Below are 19,130 nucleotides of genomic sequence, written 5' to 3'. Positions count from 1 at the left end.
CAGCTGTGTGTTCCACATCAGCAGTTGTTGAATTTTACCAGACCAATTTACATTTAATTCACAAGGATCAGAAAGTATTCCAGAGTGCACATACATAAAGCAATACTGTATTTTCTTTAGATGGCAATTAATGAGTGTGGAAGAGGAAGCAATTAATGTGTGATATTAAATAAATGTAAATGGAGAAAGAAGTGCCTTGGACAAGACACAGTAAACCTTGAATATCAGGCCCAGCAACAGAGCATTTTAAATAAGACAGAAAACATCTTTTTTGAGCTTACTGGAAAAGAAGTTTTGGTTTGTTTGTTTTTTTTTTTTTTTTTTTTTTTGTTTTGTGTAGCTATGTTTTGAGGGTTTTTTTGGTGGTATGAATAAAAGTCCAATTTTTGTATTTTTCTATCCTTAACACTAAGTTTGATTTCTTGGCATCAGTCATCAGTCTGACTAGAGTTTCATTTAGTCTATGTACACAGAAATTTGTGATTCTTAAAGGGGAACAAGAAAGAGTTTTCCTTGTTTTGCAGTTTCCTTTTTTTTTTTTTAAGAATAAGTATGCAATCAAGGCCTTTAAAAATGAAAAGTGCAACACTTCCAAGCCAGAATAGCTAATAGTGCATAAAATGAACGGTTTAGAAACTACAACACTAGGATGAGGTTTTCAGAGAGGAATGTGTTACTCCCTTTCTTCCTCATTTCTAAGCCTTTGGGCCACGCAATTCTACCCCTTCCACTTGGTCAACTTAGCACTTCTTGGAACTTCTTGGTCAGCCAAACTGGCTGACACCCCTGAAAATTAGACTAATACAGCAGCCAAGCAAGAAGATCAAAAATAAGGTGGTTGTTTTTCCACCCAGTTAACTGACAAAGCAGCAGGGCTGACGTAAGGGAGAGAGAAAGCTCTGAGTGGAAGAAAACCAGGATCAGAGGTATTGGAGGGTAGCTCCTTTTAAAAGTAATGAGCTGTGAGAGGGGGTCTGGTGCCTTCGTATCAGATACTGATACCAGATGTGCTCCTAAGGATCTGACAATTGTGCAGTTGTGGCATTTTTAAAATATTCTGGAACTCCTAGATGTTTGGGACAGTATCCTACAAAGTGCTTGGTAATTGGGTGAGATGATCACAGCATCTGATGTAAGATTTTAATTGCAAGTATGCACAACTTATCACACAGATACAGGCTTCTTCATCTATTGCACATATCTAAGGGTCACAATGACACTGTAGCTTGTTGACACTATCTTCACTGAGACACAGACATAAAATAATCGCTTTCCTAGTGACTGATCCTTCTCCCATACATTCTGCAACTGCAAAGAAAAACAAGGAACCATTCACTCTTGTCTTTGCTTAGGCAAACGGTTTGCACTCCGTTGGAGGTAAGGATTCTTACCTCAACTGTTTTGTTCACTTAACAGAGAACCAACTAATTTTTGCAACTTGCCTGAAATACTATTTCTTCAGTAATGATGATCTCAGATCCACTGATTGTTGACCAGGTATGAGTCAAACTCCTGAAAAGTAGCACATGGGCCTCTTTCTGTTATGGCTGTCATGACATAGGTGAACAAAAAGATCTAAGAAACACACTACTCTTGCAGTAGCACTGCAATCATCCAAAATGCCTTAAGAAAATTTCCTGTCTGCAAAGCATGAGCTTTCTTTTCCTAAGACATAGGTTTTATTTCCTTTCTCCCATGCTTCTGAGTTTCCATTGTACACAAGCCAAAAACACTCCAAAACTTTTATAATACTGTCGAATTACCTTCTCCGCTGTAACAAACCCTAAATGTTTTGAACATCTGGCTGTAACAAAGATACTCTGGAAATTTAATATTTAGACACTGATGATGGAGCATGTATAATTAAAAAGTAACTTTGGAGTAATACATGTCTCCAGCATTTACCAAATAAGAATCATTTTGGGAGAACAATAAGTCCAAATATTCCAGAAAAACTAAATTTCAAGGAATGAAGATGCTATAGTATGAAGATATGGCAAAAAATACTGTCTTTTTAACCATCAACATTTTTGAGGGGTAGAAACTGTATAATATTAGTTTTTCAAAAAAAACTATTTCCATCCCTCGAGCAACACACAATACATGCATTTATGTGACACTTTAAGAACAGCAAATATTATTTTAAACACTCTTAAGTTTAAAAATGCATCTGACATCCCTTCCTTAAAAGAAAAAAATTATTAAGAACTGGTCAAATAAGGATTTCCTGCAGCATGGTAAATGAGGAAACCAGTTTTAACTGTATTCTGAGAGCAAAAAAACCTTCAAATAATTTACATAAAACTTAGTATATCTTTTGACACTGTTTTCAAAATCTCTCTTCCTTTCTTACCTGCAGTATGACTACTGTGAAAAAGCTCAAGATAAACCTACAGTAAAATTCTTTTATCATCTAAATTGTGACCCCAATGTATTGACTAGATAGAAAAATTTCTTGTTTGACTGACAGAACTCAAAATGCTACAGATAACCAGAAGGCAAAACAGAGGAAATATTAGTAGCTCCACTTCTCAAACTAAAGCTATTGTTTTGCAAGACTTCTACTAAACTAACAAGCTGGTAAGGCTTTAGTTAATGTCTATTAAATGCTAGAACTTATGGTTTATGTCAAAAGAGGGACCGCATTTGTAAAAGCATCAATTTCTAAAATACCATGGTTAATTAAATACCAGGACATTTAAATTTTCTAAATTACTTATGTCAGTCTCTCCAAAACATAGCTACTTTACTAATCTCTTAACTAGAGGTAGGTCATGTGTAGGCCTTGTTAATATGCTGTGAACACTTCATTAGTTCACTAATGCAATAGTCTGCAGGATAACTATGCACAGATCTCCAAGAATAGCAGCACATGTAATAAATTAAATGTCTAAATTTTATTTTTTTCATGTGGGTTAACATGTACTTGTTTTCTCCTAATATTTCATTCTTTTGTGAAGACTGTTTAACAAGGAAAGGGTCATGAGGTTGAGTACTCTGAAAGTCTTCTGCATCTTACAACTCAAGGCTGGGAGTCTAGCAAAATCTATATGCAGCCCTTTTCCCCCATATAGAGTTTTTGCAAATCATGCAGTCAATTCTGACTGTTATCCAGCATTAAAAGTCTCTTCTCCATTTTCAAACTTTAAAAAGTGATTCACAATCATGTGGCAGTATGATTAAAAAGTACAGTCCATACACCTTGACAATCAAAAGGATTGAATTATAAAAAGTAAACTGCCCTTATAGCTGCATCATTTTACATCTGTAAGGACAGTGACAGTTAATTTGTGAAAAAGGCAAGTTCCAGGTTTCTGTAAAACACGTATTACAGCTTTCTTGTGCTAGTGAACATTTAGAATACACAGGTTCCCAAGACATTTTCCTTCCCTCCTCCCCCATTTATAACATTCAAAGAAAACACATCATTTTGGCAAAGTTAAAAGGGTTTCTGTCTTGATGTTTTTGCCTTCAGCTTCATGTTAGAGGCACAAACTTCTGGACTTAAGCACTATAAGGCATAGTAGAAACCGCCAATTAAAACAACAGCAACACCACCACCACCACCACAATGGAATATACTACAAGTGGGAACAGCTGTGTTATTTAAAAAGAAAATGTTTTGTAAACTGTCATACTGCACTGCTGTGTTAGGTGATTCATGTAAAGCTTGCCTCAGCATGCCGAATATTTTTTTTCCCCAGAACATGCTCAAATGATCTAAACATTGCCACAGGTTCAACTTACCTAAAAAATACCAGAAAATAGCCCAGTGGCACACACTCTTGAAAACTTCTGCAATCACAATATAACTATAAAGCATGAGTAAACTTTTGTTTCGTTTTTGTACAAAACTTGGAACCACATTTCCTTCTCCCCCACCCAATATCCCCTAAGGAAAAAAACCCAAACAAATTAAAAAACCCCAAACTTTTGTTAGACACTACTGTCTAAGCTTTTTGTTTGTATTTTTTTTCTTTTTTTTTTTTTTTTCCTTTTCCCCTCTTTTTTTTTTTTGCCCCTTCCTTTTTTGGCCACAGTTCCATTTATAGCACTGAACCCAGTGTGGGCAATGTATTCCCAGGTTAAAAAAAGGGATATTATCAACAGCGGAACTGTGAAAACAGAAGCTCTGTTGCATTTATAGCAAGATCAGGACCAATTTTGTTAAGCTGTATGTAAGAAAGAATCACTGTTCTGATCCCCTATTCAGAATGTCAGTGTCACTTTTTATAATCTACATCTACCTGGTTTAGCTTCATTAAATAAAACACTTTAACTCCCTAAAATTGTTAACAACAGTGACTTTTTGGTTGTTGTTTTTATACCTAAGGTTTCCACAGTTTCTGAAAGACTGATCTGATGTTTTGCATTTTATCATGGTATTTGTAGGGCAACAGCATATATACATTAGTACTTATGGTACAATGGTTTGAAATATCTCTGAATTTACTTTTCCAATACAACTATCAGAAAAGTGAAAATAACCTAATGCGAATCACTCAAATAAAACCTGAAATTTCTATTTAAAGTTTATGTTCTAATATGAGATATAATAGCATAAGTTCTTGTAATAGGATTTGTTTTATACAGCTGTATAAAGCCCTGATAAGATTTGAGCATTGTTTTGAATGTGAATCATCTCTGTCTCGGTGTCTCCAATTTACTTCTACTCAGGAATGTGCAAATGATTTTATACAGCACGATTCTAGTACCGCTCTGTACTATAGTATTTTGTTTTGTAAATAAAAACAACAACGAATCCCTAGTCAGAAATAAACTGACAAAATTTACATTCTTCTCTCTTAAAAAAGTAAATAAAATAACATTATTTAAAATGTGAATTAGCTATAAGACATACAATACAATTACATAGATACATATCAATACAGCACATTCAATTTGCCAAAAAATTAATGATTACAAAGCCAATATGGATGCTGCCATATATATATATATATATATATGTATGTACAATGATTATAGCATTCATAATTGCACTATACCTACAACCAGTTTTAAATTACAAGGTGTTTTAAGAGGGAGCAAAAAATAGTAACTATTCTTATTATTGTTCTTTTGAATTTGGGAGGGTTAAGGATGAAAAATATCTCATTGTTAACTTTGGAAATCAACTAATAAACCCTTCTTTTTTCCACCTCCCATCTGCTGCTATGTGGCAGCCATTTTTGTGTTAAGTGCACTCCAGTGCCAGCTGGCATCATAGATAATCAATCCAATTACATGTCTGAACTCTATACAGAGTTTTCTTGCTAGAAATCATGCACGTGGTCAAAAAACCTTCAACCTAAGCTGCGGAATAAAGGCTCATCAATATGTGCTGCACTTTTGTTTGTTAAAAATTGCACATTTAAATTTCAAGAATGATTTTGTCACTGCTTCATTTACATTTATAAATCTCTTCTAAAGAACATTGAGAAAGGCTATTTTGCATGAAAGCCTATCAAATGCCTGTGAATCAATTAACAATCAACCTTATTAGAAAAGGTTCCTGAACGTGATCTCTCATCAATAACTTCTTGTAATACAACTGAAGGTGCCTTGACATTATTACAGAAAACAATCTCATGTCATAACTTACAAAATGAGAGATCTAAATTGTCTTTAAATTACTAGACTACATGCGGGTGCACAGTACACCTTATAGAATATTCACTTACATGTTGGTTTTGGCATTAGAAAATGGTACACTTTCTAAAAAAGGGAACACATGAGCTGAAACTGTGTGTGTTAATCATTTGGCAGTTGATTCAATCAGGTCAGTTCCCAACCCATCCATTTGGCATTTCAATCAGTATCTTATATTTCAAGCACATTGCTTTTATAAAAAGCCAGATTTGGCAACATGAATTTTGTACAATAAAAATAATTTTTCTACTGTGGAAAACAAACACTTAAAAAAGCTCTAACATAAGAGAAAACACCCCACACAACTGAGAAAAACATTGTTTCAGGCTGCAGCCACTGAGGAAAATGTAGTGTCTATGACTTTTCTATTTGGCATTTGTGAATAAAAGAAGAGAGAAAAAAATGGCACATGGCAATTAAAAAGAGGTTCTAACATATTCCATGTACATCCCAGATTGTGTCTTAATTACTTCATTACTGTCTTCTGTGCACCTTTCTTAACTGTAAAACTATGTTTACATTTATTATCCTTAGACAACTGTAATTCTGTTTTGCAATCCAAATATTCTAGTCTCAGAAGTGAAGACAGAATGAAGACATCCATGTAAAGAATTTAAAAATCACAGTATCAATACTTTTTGATCCTTCAAAGTATATACTGCAAAATTTAAGTCATACTGATGACTTAAACAGTGATGATAGTGTTTTCCTGACCGAATCATTCAACAGAAAACATTTCACCCAGGAATGCAACTGGGGGGAAAAAAAAAGGCCATTGTACCTTTTAAAAGATAGGTGGAGTAGGAAAGAAGGGGAAGAGAAAGGGTTAGGCAAAGAGGAAATCAGCTTGATTTTGCTTCAATAGCAAAAAACTGCTATCCTTTGTAAATGTACGACTGAGAATTTGAAACACATTGAGTCACATGGTTTTACCTAAAAAATGAGGAAATGTGCTGTGAATGTACTTCAGCATCTTTTGGTTTTCCTCCATATACTTTAAATAAAATCATAATATTAACTACAAACTCTGTGGACATTCACAGAGTCCAGGCCGGCAATAAATTAGTATTATGCAAATTGTTTTCACAGATTATAATACAGTCCCTCTTGTATATCTTCAATCACGGAAAGTTGGTTTTGGAGGATGCCCCAGGTACAGTTAGACCAGGTTGTACTCCTTCAGGTTTAACTGTAGGATTGTGTCCTTGACAGCAGCAAAGACGAAGCGGATGTTCTCTGTGTCTGTAGCACATGTGAAGTGAGAGTAGATAATTTTGTCACTGTCTGGATTCAGGTCTACAAACATCTTCAGGATGAACTCTCGTGCTGCCTGTGCATCCCGCTGTGGTCCTGTAAGAGAAGTTCAGTTTTCAGTCAACTTTGTATTCCACTTCTTTGAAAGAAAATAAGGAAGGCTCAGTCTGTGATCCCCACCTAAAGAAGATGGGGAACCTTTTACTAATCAGTATTATCACATACTGGCTGCATTCCTTGTGGTAGGAACTATTAAAAATAAAGATGGAAAGAAATTTTAGATGTTCACTAAGTCAGAGCTGGTCTTTCACTGCTGACTATCTTCTTTCTTTACCAAGATAAATCACCTGTTTTAGAACAGGTGATTTATAAATGCATAGAATGAAAATTTAAAAAAATTAGATATATAATTAAATCTTTTAAAAGTTAGTAGAAATGGTGAATATTCAGTCTAAACCTACTATATTTAAATTTTACTTCACTTATTTTAGCACTGCAAGTTTACTAGCTCTATATGGATTTGAGTAGGAAGCATAGAGAAATCATATCCTGAACTGGATCTGACATTGTCATCAATAGACCTTAATTTACTTTAAGTGATAATAAAATACACAGATGCTCTCCAGCTGAAACTGTTGTCTGTAAAAGGCTCATGTTCTAACAATTTAAAGTATCTAGTATTTTAGTTGGTATCTAAATTATGTATGCTAATGATCCTATCATATCTAAATTAAAGTTGTAACTCTCAGAAGGACAGAGTCAATCTAACCAAACTACATTTTCAGCTTAAAAGATCTCAGAAGGTAAAGTAATTATTTCCAGCCTGCAACAGTGAGGATTCATTCAAGTTCACAGCCAAAAGAGCAGTGCAGAAGCAAGAACATAAGCCACAAGCTGGTGAATCCTGTTCAATTACTCTAGTACTGCCACCAAGTCATTGTTCCCTTGCTCCTGTGTTTCTGAAATGTGGGCTTCTACAGAACACAGATTTTCTGTGCTGTTTCCTCCTATTCTCTTCATTAGTTCTGTTGTTACACAGCAATACAAATACCAGCATCCAGCTGTTATTTGTAGCTCCGTCCTTCAGTAATCATAAAATCTATAGTTAGGTGCCCAACACATGTCCACACATTTCACGAACTGGGTAACAGACCTTATTTTAATACTTCAAGCTTAAAATTTGTAACACTTCCAATTTGTGCAACTAAAATTTAGGACGGGGATGTATAAAAGAGAAAGCACATACTTTCTGGTGTGCTGCAAATCTATGTGGAGGAAGAGTGAGCTTTGGCAGTAAATAGCTGTATGCACGTGAACAGATGTACAAATATGCACATACATACATAGATGACATATTTTCTGAGATTTAGGAATATAAACAGATAATAAGTTTTCTGAGGCAGGACAGAGGACACTGGACAGTTGGACAGTGTCCAACACCTCTACAGCTTCTAAAACACAACTGGCTCGAGCCTTTAGCTTGGACACCAGACTCTATCATAGAGCAGCAATATTAAGTCTCACAATAGCACATATATATATGAATATTTATGAAGAAAATTATTGGGCTTCCAAAGACAATGATTTCATCAAAATAAATCACTTAGTTTTCTAGACAGTTTCTAACAGAATTTTGTTAAACAGTTTCACAGTAGCTACACACACTGTTTTCTCAAGACCTATTGGCCTATTCAGAGATATACCCAAATCGGCACACCTCGAATCTTACGTTATTTAAACTTTTAGCTGACTTCAAGCATAGAGAAGTATGTGTATGACCTCAGGAACTTAAAAAAACTGAACGAGTTAATGTCAAAGTTAGATGGTGAAGTGGTTCTGGTCTAAGAAACCTAGAAAAGAACTATCATATGAGTTAGTAGCTTTCTTGCTCACTGCTCTCCCTAATCAGCAGTTTTCCATGGCTGGCTCTATATGATACCATGAAGATCTATGTAACAAGTGCTACAACAGTATTTTTCTCTTATTTTCCTACCAACTACAGCCTCTTTTTGTGTTTGCCCTCACTCCCTCTCCCAGCCTGTGAGTCAGTTGTCAAGTACTAGCATACAAAGTGTGTCTTCATATGACACACCGACCTAGCAGCATGGCTCGGCCTCCCTTTCAAAGCTCTTACTAATGCACTGTGCAGCAGAACTCCTTAATTTAATCTGTCCAATTTGCCACCCAGGCAAGCAGTTCTCATCCCTAGGCTACTTTCTCCCTTCTGAAGATGAGAGAAGCAATCCAGCTAAAAATACCTATTTCTGAAACCTTCCTCAGATCTCCCGCTTCCCACATCCCCAATACACTGGGATAGAAGAGGGGACCACCTCTGCAGTCACAGACTCCACCCTGCTGTAAGAAGTAAACACATCAAATTGTATACACATCAAATTGTCTCTGGAGTTAGGTCCTGCAAGACCTACAGAATTAGGATACAAAAGATTCTCAAAGACTTGCAGGTCTTCACTCCCACATCCTTGATAGTCCAAAAGGGTTTTTTCCCCTCATCAATGAAAAAGGAGAAGAGAAACAAAGTTTTTACAAACTGTTTGAATTATTTTTTTTTCCCCTGGAAAAGCATTTTACAAAGGCTTTGTCAACATTTGAGAGGAGGTAACAGAGTAGACTGTAGGGTCTACTCACCTTTGGGATGTTGTCTAGGGAACCTGTAACACAAAGTAAATTCAAAAGAACAAACATATTTCTATTCAACTGCCAGTTCTCTTCTCTACATTACTATGAAACTAAATTTACACTGCCTCATAGATAATGTGATCTGATCCTGCAGGCTTTTTCTGTTCTCTTCCTCTTTAACAGAAAACAAGAAGTACATTTTTCCCATTAGTACTTTCCATATTTGAACATGGGAGTTTTAATCTTCTTCTCAGCTTCCCAATCAGCTATTCCTTCCTGGTGGGACAAAATTGATTCTCTCTTCAAAAAAAAAAAAGGAACATTTAGTTCCTTAAACCTCTTATTATATGAGTTTGATTTTTCTCTGTTACCAAGGCCTCCTCCACTCAGTTACCTCAAAATACGTAGCTTTTCCCCTCAAAAGAACTTCCTGAAAGTACAGCTTTAATAGAAACACTTATACAGTCCTCAATTTTTTTTATGGACAAACACATTAACTCCACATAATCAATGTAAAGTTAAAGAACAATTTAAAAAAGTACAATAAAAGGGTGGAAGGGGAGGTTGCTTGTTTCTCTGAATGTTACAGAGAGCTCACAACACTTCCGCTTCAGTATTCAATCTTATATAAAAGCAAACTTCAAAGCACCAAAAATATAAAAACTATATGTACAATTAAGGAATATGTTTCTATTTATTTTTAACTCTTGTATTTCAATTTAAACTCTCACCCTAACTTTTGAAAAATGACAAAAAGTGGTTTACTACTAATATGACAATATCATCTAAAGTCAACAGTTTCTCAATAGAGGTTCTGCCATCCTACCCACAAGTCATTACAGTACAAATCAAAATCTTAGCAGCCTAAAAATTCCACAAAACTTCAATCACTTTTTACAATTTTTTAGTATTTTTAAAGGAATATACCAAAGTATCTATCTGTCTAGTATTTGGTCAAGCTAGCACAATTTGCCAGTACTATAGAGTAAACAAAGCATGTCATTATACTTACCGTCATACTCTGGAAAATAATCAACTAGATGGGAGTACATAATTTTCTCCTCTAGTAGATCTTTTTTATTTAAGAACAGAATAACTGAAGAGTTCTGGAACCATGGATATGTGATAATTGTCCTAAAGAGTGCTTTGCTTTCTTCCATTCGATTCTGGAATAAAAAAGAGAGCAGAATTTTGGTGGTCATGAGATTATTTTTTTTCAAAATAAATTCAAGCATTTTCACTCCATTTGGCAAAAGAATCCATTTCTTGTTTTGCACTTTCCTATGATCCAATTAATTAAATTAAAAGTAAAGAGCAAACAGTAAACGAAACCTTCAGGCATCTTCCTTTTGCAAATTCAGCTAGTTAAGCCATAAGTATTCTTTAAAATACTAGTCATGAACTTGAAAGTTGTAACAAGAACATTTGCTAAACCTGAATATGCAGTTACAATCAGCCAACACACTGGTGGTTATTGAAATACAAGTCATTCATGCTAGAGACATATATAACAACACAAGACAACCAATTCAAAGTTGAAGAACATTATTTATTTTACTTGCCTTTCCCAAATTTTGAATACAGAGTTCAGCAATTCTTAGAGATCAGGTTAAAATAATTGCAAGTAAATTTAAAACCTGGCAATATATTTTGTCAACATCAAGGGTTTACATTGAATTTTAAAAAATTGTAAATTATTACCTTTGTTTCTAGCATTGCTGCCAGATGAAGAATTGCTGGCACCTGGACTTAATACAATGCTTATTGTTCAGAACCCACTAGCCTATGGAAGAACACAATGCTTATTCTGTAGGAAGAAAAATTAGAAAGCAACCAGCCAGCCCAGTTATGTTAACTTTTACCAGTTCACCAGGCAGTCAGGTATGACTTTGGGGTTGCTGACCAGCAGGTACCACCAAAGAGAACCACAGGACAAAAGAATGCATGTACAGAGGGAAGGGACCACATGTCAAGGATTTTGGGGAAATTATGATCGTATGTATGTTTATTCTGGGAAAATTAATATGTATGTATGTAAAATACAGTATATAAAGAGAAAATGTTCTGTACTCAGCACACACAGTATTTGGAGGAGCTACCCCCTTGTGCATCTGGCTAAATAAAGAATTTCTGCTTCTTAATGCTGCCTTGGGGCTACATTAATTTTTACTGATTTTTGGTAACAATGCCATTGGATTAGCCTTTAACTCTTTAGCTGCTCCTGAAACCACTTTGCATTATAACTGAAATACCAGAAAAGCCTACAGTTATTTCTATTTGTAAAACTTTTGTCATTGTAAAATAATGCTACAATTCGATTAGTTCTGAACTGTTACGCTGACTCGATGTGGTTAATACAGAGCCAGAGCAAATATGGTTTGTAAGACAGGAACTAACTTACTCCTTTTACTATTATTATAATTTAAAGCTGCAGCTCCCTGAAAAGGTTGTTTCACCACCAAATGGGCCTCCAGAGGATGATAAGAACATGAATCTTGCAGATTCTGCTCTTACTGAGCCATACAACAATCTGTTAGATAACTCAGAAAGTTTTGCTGTAAGTGTATATTTACTTCCACTAATTTGCATTTTAGCGAGGCCAACATAAACAAGAATGGGAACATGAAAAACTCATACCAAACATAAAACAAAAAAACAAATAGTAAGCTAATTCAACGTTGTACTAAAAGCTGATGATTTGGTCTGTTAAACTTTATTGCATGTTGCTGTAGTGCATGAAAATAAATAGTTGAATTTATATATTGAGAAACTAATGCAGACTAATCAAACATTTGCTTTCATGTAGTCAGATCTCATGACTCATATTGATTTCAACACTGCCAGGATTTCACTCTGAAAGGAAAGAACCTCTAATGTCAACACAGCTGAGCATAAAACATAACTCCTTAGACAAACTGTTAATAAGATGCTATTTTCTTCTCAACATTATATGCAGAATTCTTCTCTTAACAAGACATTAAGAAAAGGCAAGGGGAACTACCTAGTATAGTTATATCTATTATATAGTCCACCTCAAAAAGTTTAGCTCCATGTAACTCCAGAAATACTTGTTGACAAGTACTTGTGTCTTCTTCACTAGACTAAACAAGCTCAGGTCCTCACAGAACATTGGCTGTGGGCTCTTCATGCTTTTCCCAGCAGATTAGGTGACCATGAAATTTAGAATAGAATAGAATAGAATAGAACAGAACAGAACAGAACAGAATAGAATAGAATGCAAATTATTTCAAAGGGAAATAGAAGCAAACTGTGTTAAGGACAGACAGTAAACTGACATTTTGATATGTTGTCATTTATATCTGTAGTCTGCAGATGTTTTGTAGGAATTGAAAAACGGCCTAGAGATTTTCAAGTAAATTTTATCTGCCCATATAGAGAAATGCAGTTTGCCATAACAGATTAAAATGCAATAATGGTTTCATTAATTTACTGTGATTGACTGATTAAGAAAAAATTTGAAGTGATTGATTTTTGACTTCTCAATCTCTGATTAACATTCTGCTGTCTTTCATCTCTCTGTTTATCCAATTACTAAGGGCAATTCAACTTTTATGGTTGTCTCACAGCAGATAAAAACAATTTTTATGCCAGAGTAAATTCCTCCAATACTGGAGGAATTTATTATCCTCTAAAATTTTTCTTAAACTGGTTTTCTGTTTCTAATGATAGCTCACTCCTTTCAATGCTTACTCTTTTCCTTTATTGAATATATGTGCCATAATATTTTTTAGCAGTTTAATTAATCACAAGATCATATGGTTGAACTGGTTTCTGAAAAAACCTTTCTTTAACAGGATGCACTATTGCTTGTGTAAAAGATAGTTTTATGTTACAATATTTTCCCTGATAGTAGGGAAACGATTACAAGGAGTATGGAAAGAGACTAGCACTGGAGATGTGACCTTCTGTCAGATGCAACATGAAGGAAGCTTTGCCAAACCAAGCATTACAGTATGGCTCTTCAAAACCAAACCACACAAACAAACAAACAAAACTCCTAAAAACCCAAAACCACAACAAACAAAAACCAAAAACCAGCAACAATGTGGGGCAGGCAATATTTACTAGGTTGTCCAAGTACTTAATCTCCTTTTATGAGCAGCTCTATCTCACCAAATTGTTTCCAGAAAAATCTTATTTCAGCTTCAACAAAAAATGCTGCAGATAGAAACTAGAATAAGTAATGTACAGAAATGTGCAGCTGGATGTGGCTCAAGGCATTTTCAGTAGCTGACAGCCAATGTCTGCAGTGAAGCCAACCTTCCACAGCAACCTCTGTCCAACAGCAGCAACAGCTCATCATGGCCTCTCTGGCTTGGCACATGGAAAATTAGCAGCAGGATTACTGTTTTCATCATCCCTAAAGATCTGCTGGGCTGGGCAACTTCCCTGATCAGCTTTTGTCTGCTGTCAATCCAAAATTACATAAAAACATACTGATATCACCAGCTGTTCCTCTCTTTTTCTTGTAAGGATATACAGATGCCAGTGTAAAACTCTCCATCTTCCATACAACCTGATGAAGTTGTCAGTCCAAGGTAAAAATATCATTATGAAACTCAGTAAGAAATACAGTAGACATACTCCAATAGTGAATTTGTTAACTACAAACAGGTTACATAATCTTGGACAAAGTTATCCTAATATTTAAATAAATATCAAGAAAAAACACTGTACTTACTAATGAGCTACATGACTGTCCAATTTTATGACTAGAAATATGTTTCTATGAAAGAAAAATAAAATGGAATTTCTTTCTGTCATGTACTTCTTATATAAAAGATTTTACGCTGGAAAGTTTTTGTACAACAATTAAACATTAATACAAATACAAGCAGAAGTATAAACCATGTTTCCCCACATTTTTTATCCAAATGCAAACCTACTCTTCCTTAAATTTTAATGGATTAAAAAGGAGTACACTTAATTCAAATTTTATTTTTATATGTACACTTTCAATTTTCCTATTAAAAGGATGGATTTCTTGTTTGGATGTCTCTTTGCTATCTGTTGCTCTGGAAAAATGCAATTACTCCTACAATTAGAGAAATAACAAAATGGAGGTAATTTATAAGCACTCAACTGTCAGATCCTGAAGAATACCTGCAAGAGTGCTAAAACAGCATTTAAAAGCTGTATCAGCTAGTATTCAGTGAAGGGAAAGCAGCATTTTCCAGCTAACAAGCAGTGCTTTGACAGAAAACACTTAGTAAAATATTAATCTGAAACAACAGAGAAGCACTAGTGGAGTTTCACCCATTATTGTCTTTATGACTATCCAGAGTGGCATCTAGTGGGCGTACTGTAATTCACGCACTGAACAAAAAACGTAGTAATTACTTTTCTCTTTAAAAAATGTTAGCAATTCAAACAGTGTCTATTAGGAAAATTAGGATTTCACATAGTCTGAGGAACTACATTTTCTTGGAATGCAGTGAGAGACAAGGTGGCAAGGAGGTAAACGAACAAGCATTTTTCAGTAAACTACTTGTTCTGTGTATGCAACTTCTGTATGCTGGCAAAAATGCTTATATGAATCAGAGGGCATTCAGAGATGATAAAGGTAGAAAACGAGATACTGACGCATGAGAGCTTCAGAAAAACCAGAAGTTAGTATTTCTGAAGGTTATTGTCATTGTCATGGACTCTATTATTTTGGCTGACAAAAACTTGCATGGTTTTTATGTACAACTCTGTATTAACTTGGAATGTCTCTATTATCCAACTAAGATCCCTAGCAATTATTTTCACAGAAGCAATGTCAAGCTCTACAGAAAGACCTACAGCATATTTCTTGGCTAAATATTTAATGAAGCTGCTTTGCAAAACCTGGGAAACAGTAGAGGAAATGAGGAAGTGGGAGGTAAGTGCAGAGTCCTCCACTGTGTAAAAAAGTAAATACAGTATCAAAATTGGAAGTGCTTTGCATTTTTGCCACCAGTATGAAGTATAATCTCATAGCTCTACTGCTGTAACTAGTCATCTTAGTAAAAACTGCAACACAAATATTTTGATGAGTAACACAAATGCAGTCAATAGGCTATTTCAAACAGAGCTCAGGAATAATTCCTTTATTTTGTTCACTGTCTTAAATATTTCTGTAAACTAGACTGAAAAAAACAGCTTCTGGTAGAGGACTGGAAAAAAGTCTCTGTAGATAAGAATTGTGTTTTTAAATCACCTGGGAGAGGAACTCTCAACTCTCCAAAAAACTGAATTTGCAACACTGCACTTTCAAGTACACGGCAATTTTATGTACCCAGCAGAGACACAGATGAAGCAAGTGACAGTTGAAATCCATTAAATCAACATGTTCAACAACCATCAAAAACCAAACATACTGTCCAAAGCAAAAACGGTCTATAAAGTACTCATAAAACATGCTTCAAGTATTGCTGTCAAGTATTTTTTAAATGCAAAAATGGCTCCTTAATTATTTTTCATCACATAACACTAATGCCAAAATTGGCTATTTTCATAATACCTACATATATTTGAGAAAAATAAGTAAAAACATTTTAAAATCAAATTGTCCCTGAAAAAAAACCCCAAACAGTTACATCTTTGCCAGTAGCACCATTTACAAGCAATATTTCTGGCAGCCTCTGTATGCCGGTTCATGATCATCCAAGCTCCCAACTTCCATTATGAACCATCCACTTCAACAAGAGAGAAGCTCTGACTCTTCCTAATTAAAATCTTTCCCAGCACTGATAGTTTACATTCAAAAGGTTCTTTATCCACAAGCCAAAAATAAATATGCATTTGTGTGGACAGGTTTTAAGAGATACAATACATGGAGCAATGGGGTTTGACACAGATAATTAATGTGCTGTTTTCTCAAGTTTCCAAATAACCAATCAATTCTGGAGATTTGATTTCCCATGGGAAAAAAATAAATAAGATAGTATGAAAACTTTTTGAGGATTTTAGTTCTAACTAAAGGAGTTTGTATTATCCCACTGCCACATTTTCAATTGTTCTGGATTGTTGGCTGTTGATGAAAAAACCAGCCAAATGAAGCATTACATTTATTTATGATGTAGAAAGACTGAAGTCCTCTGATCTCAGTATTGTTTTCTTTCAGCCTTCACACTAAGCCATGTATGACTGAGAATAAGTAACACAGTGCTGGAAGAGAAGTGGAAGCATGCTCAGATGTGAACAGCATGAGAGCTCTGATGAAAAAATGAAATACATTGTTCAGATAATTGCCTCTTTGAAGAGTAAACATACTCTGAACTTTGCAGTCTCATGCTATTTCTTATTTTTGCACACCTCAGAACAAAGTGTGACTGGAACATGGTAGCAATTTGTCACCTGTTAATGTATTACACAAATTAACGCTACACAAGTTCCATCTAGGCTCATCTGTTTTGCAGATGTACTTTTGTTCGGATTTAAAAGTTAAGCTGTAAGCCCTATGTTTCATGTCAATATTTTAATAAAAATTTAATAAATTTTAATAAATTAGATTTTAACTGCAATATTTTTTAACTACCTGTTTTGTATTTCATACCAAAACCAAATTATCTACAATCTAGAAACACACTTAAAAGAGATGCCATTGGGTCTGAGTATCACCTGTTAGAGACATCATACAAATACAGGTGGACAGCCAGGTGTGCTTGTCTTCAGGACTGAAGCTCACAACTCTTCAGGTATTTGTCAGGGGAGTGCAATTTCACAGGTGTGTCATTTAGAAGTCATCCTGCACCTCTCTGGATAACAGGCACTCTGCACTCTTATTCTCTTTTTTTCTTATTTTCTGTGTATGTCCACTTACACAAGAGTTACATTCCTCAGAACTTTTAATTCTAAATTCCAGCAAGGGCATGAAAATAGAAACATTTTCCAGCACTAACTCACATATATCCAGTGAGAGACACTAACAAAGACTCCCAACTAAGTGTAACCTCATCTGATTTATAATCCAAATGTATTTCTCTTGAATAAGATAAACAAGGAAACAAACAGATTTACAACTGACTATCCATCAGGCATTACATTTTCAAATAAAAATCAAGAGTCTTTACTTCCTAATGAGAAAGCTCATATAACCACCAACACCCCCTTCACCCCCGCAAATAGAAAATAGTCCTTTTTAAATATTTCTATTTACTCATTAAAATTATATCAATGAAAAACTGTATTAACTAAAAAGGATGACATAAATGATTAAACACTACACTTTTCTCTGTAAAAATGTACTACAGGAAATGAGACTTAAGGCAATATGCAATGGACTAATTAGAAAAAGAAAGTAGGCCACTGTACAAAAATCATAGTTTAATCAGGCCATGAAAGCAATGAAAAGTAAATAGCAGAACACTGTAAATTGTCAAGTCAGATATTTTAATTTCAATATGAGCCACATAGACCAAAGAATTATTAGATTCCATTCTAGTATCACACTGATGGCATACATATTAAGAAAGTAGAACATTCACACACACTCCCTCCACTTTGGTGCTAAAATTTCAGTACTGCTCCACAATTTAAAGCTAAGCATGAAAAGTATCTCTTGGCTGGTTACCAAAGTCTTCAAGTTAAACCACTGTCTTCCCTACTGAGGTTGTCACACCTCAGTGAAGAACAAAAATAGCTTTGTGAGTTGAATTTCCTAATTCAAGGTGTCAACAAACATTTAAAGCCATATTTCTGCCACACCCACATTCAGATAAACTATGCTTTGCTTTGTGTGGAATAAATAAACTCATTCTTCCATTAATTCTGGGACTGCAATGTTTAGAGATACAGAGGAGAGAAAAAGAAGGGAAGAAGGCAGTGTCCTTGCATACCAAGAAAATCTAGACAGACAGGTGACAAGTTTGCTGAAAGCCACAACTTGAGCTGCCCAGATTGGTGCTCAGCTCTAAGACTGTCTAGATCCTTTCCAGAGTTAGAGTAACACAGGCCCAAGTGTGCTGGAAAGCCTACTAGGCTATGTATGTGTAACTTGAAAACAAAAACTGATTTGAATTAAAGACATGAATATATTTTAAACTACAAGTCAAAAAGGTTCAGAAGTTTTCCTCTGTTGTTAAAAACATAAATAGTTCAGTAGTGAGGTGTAAAAACCATCTGCAAGAAAGTTTTGATTTCCATGAAGCTTATTTTGGATAGTTAGAATAGTGTTTGAAAAATATCATAACTAATTTCACATTACGCAATTTCCAATAAATTCTGCTTTGCTTTGTATAATTAAAATGCTTAGTATTGGTGTGTTGACTTTGTGGCTACAAAAGAATAATGCAAACAGAAGAAGACAGAACCAGACACTTCCAGTTTGACTTGAAACATACCAAGTCTGACAGTTTTCTCTTTTTTAACTACATGTGTCTAGCTTGTATTTCCTATAAATTATAGGAGATGAAGCTGGTGCAGACTACATCATAATTTCTGGAAATTCAGCCTTGAATGACACAGGTAATTATACACTTAATGTAAAACAGGGGTTTTTTATGAAAACACTGCAAATGTAAAAATTTCCAGAGCTCCAAGGCTTTAAAAAAAAATCCTAAAGAAAGCTCAATATACAATATACAATTGTGATTGTCCAGGGACAC

General features: G+C 34.9%; 1 protein-coding gene across 1 annotated transcript in view; it reads right to left on the bottom strand.

The window, feature by feature from the left end:
* Positions 1-292: 292 nt before the first annotated feature.
* LOC132086270 (guanine nucleotide-binding protein G(q) subunit alpha-like) overlaps positions 293-19,130 on the bottom strand; it is a 112,514-nt gene continuing 93,676 nt past the window's right edge. The window contains exons 6-7 of the mRNA XM_059491812.1: positions 10,553-10,706; positions 293-6,999 (exon numbers count right to left, since the gene is read on the bottom strand). Coding sequence (XP_059347795.1) covers positions 6,809-6,999; positions 10,553-10,706 — 345 coding nt within the window. The 3' untranslated portion in view covers positions 293-6,808. The remainder of the gene's footprint in view (positions 7,000-10,552; positions 10,707-19,130) is intronic.

This window comes from Ammospiza nelsoni, chromosome Z (assembly GCF_027579445.1).
Source record: "Ammospiza nelsoni isolate bAmmNel1 chromosome Z, bAmmNel1.pri, whole genome shotgun sequence".
Taxonomy (NCBI): Eukaryota; Metazoa; Chordata; class Aves; order Passeriformes; family Passerellidae; genus Ammospiza; species Ammospiza nelsoni.
Note: the sequence above shows the minus strand (reverse complement) of the source record. Positions and strands in the feature narration are given on the sequence as shown.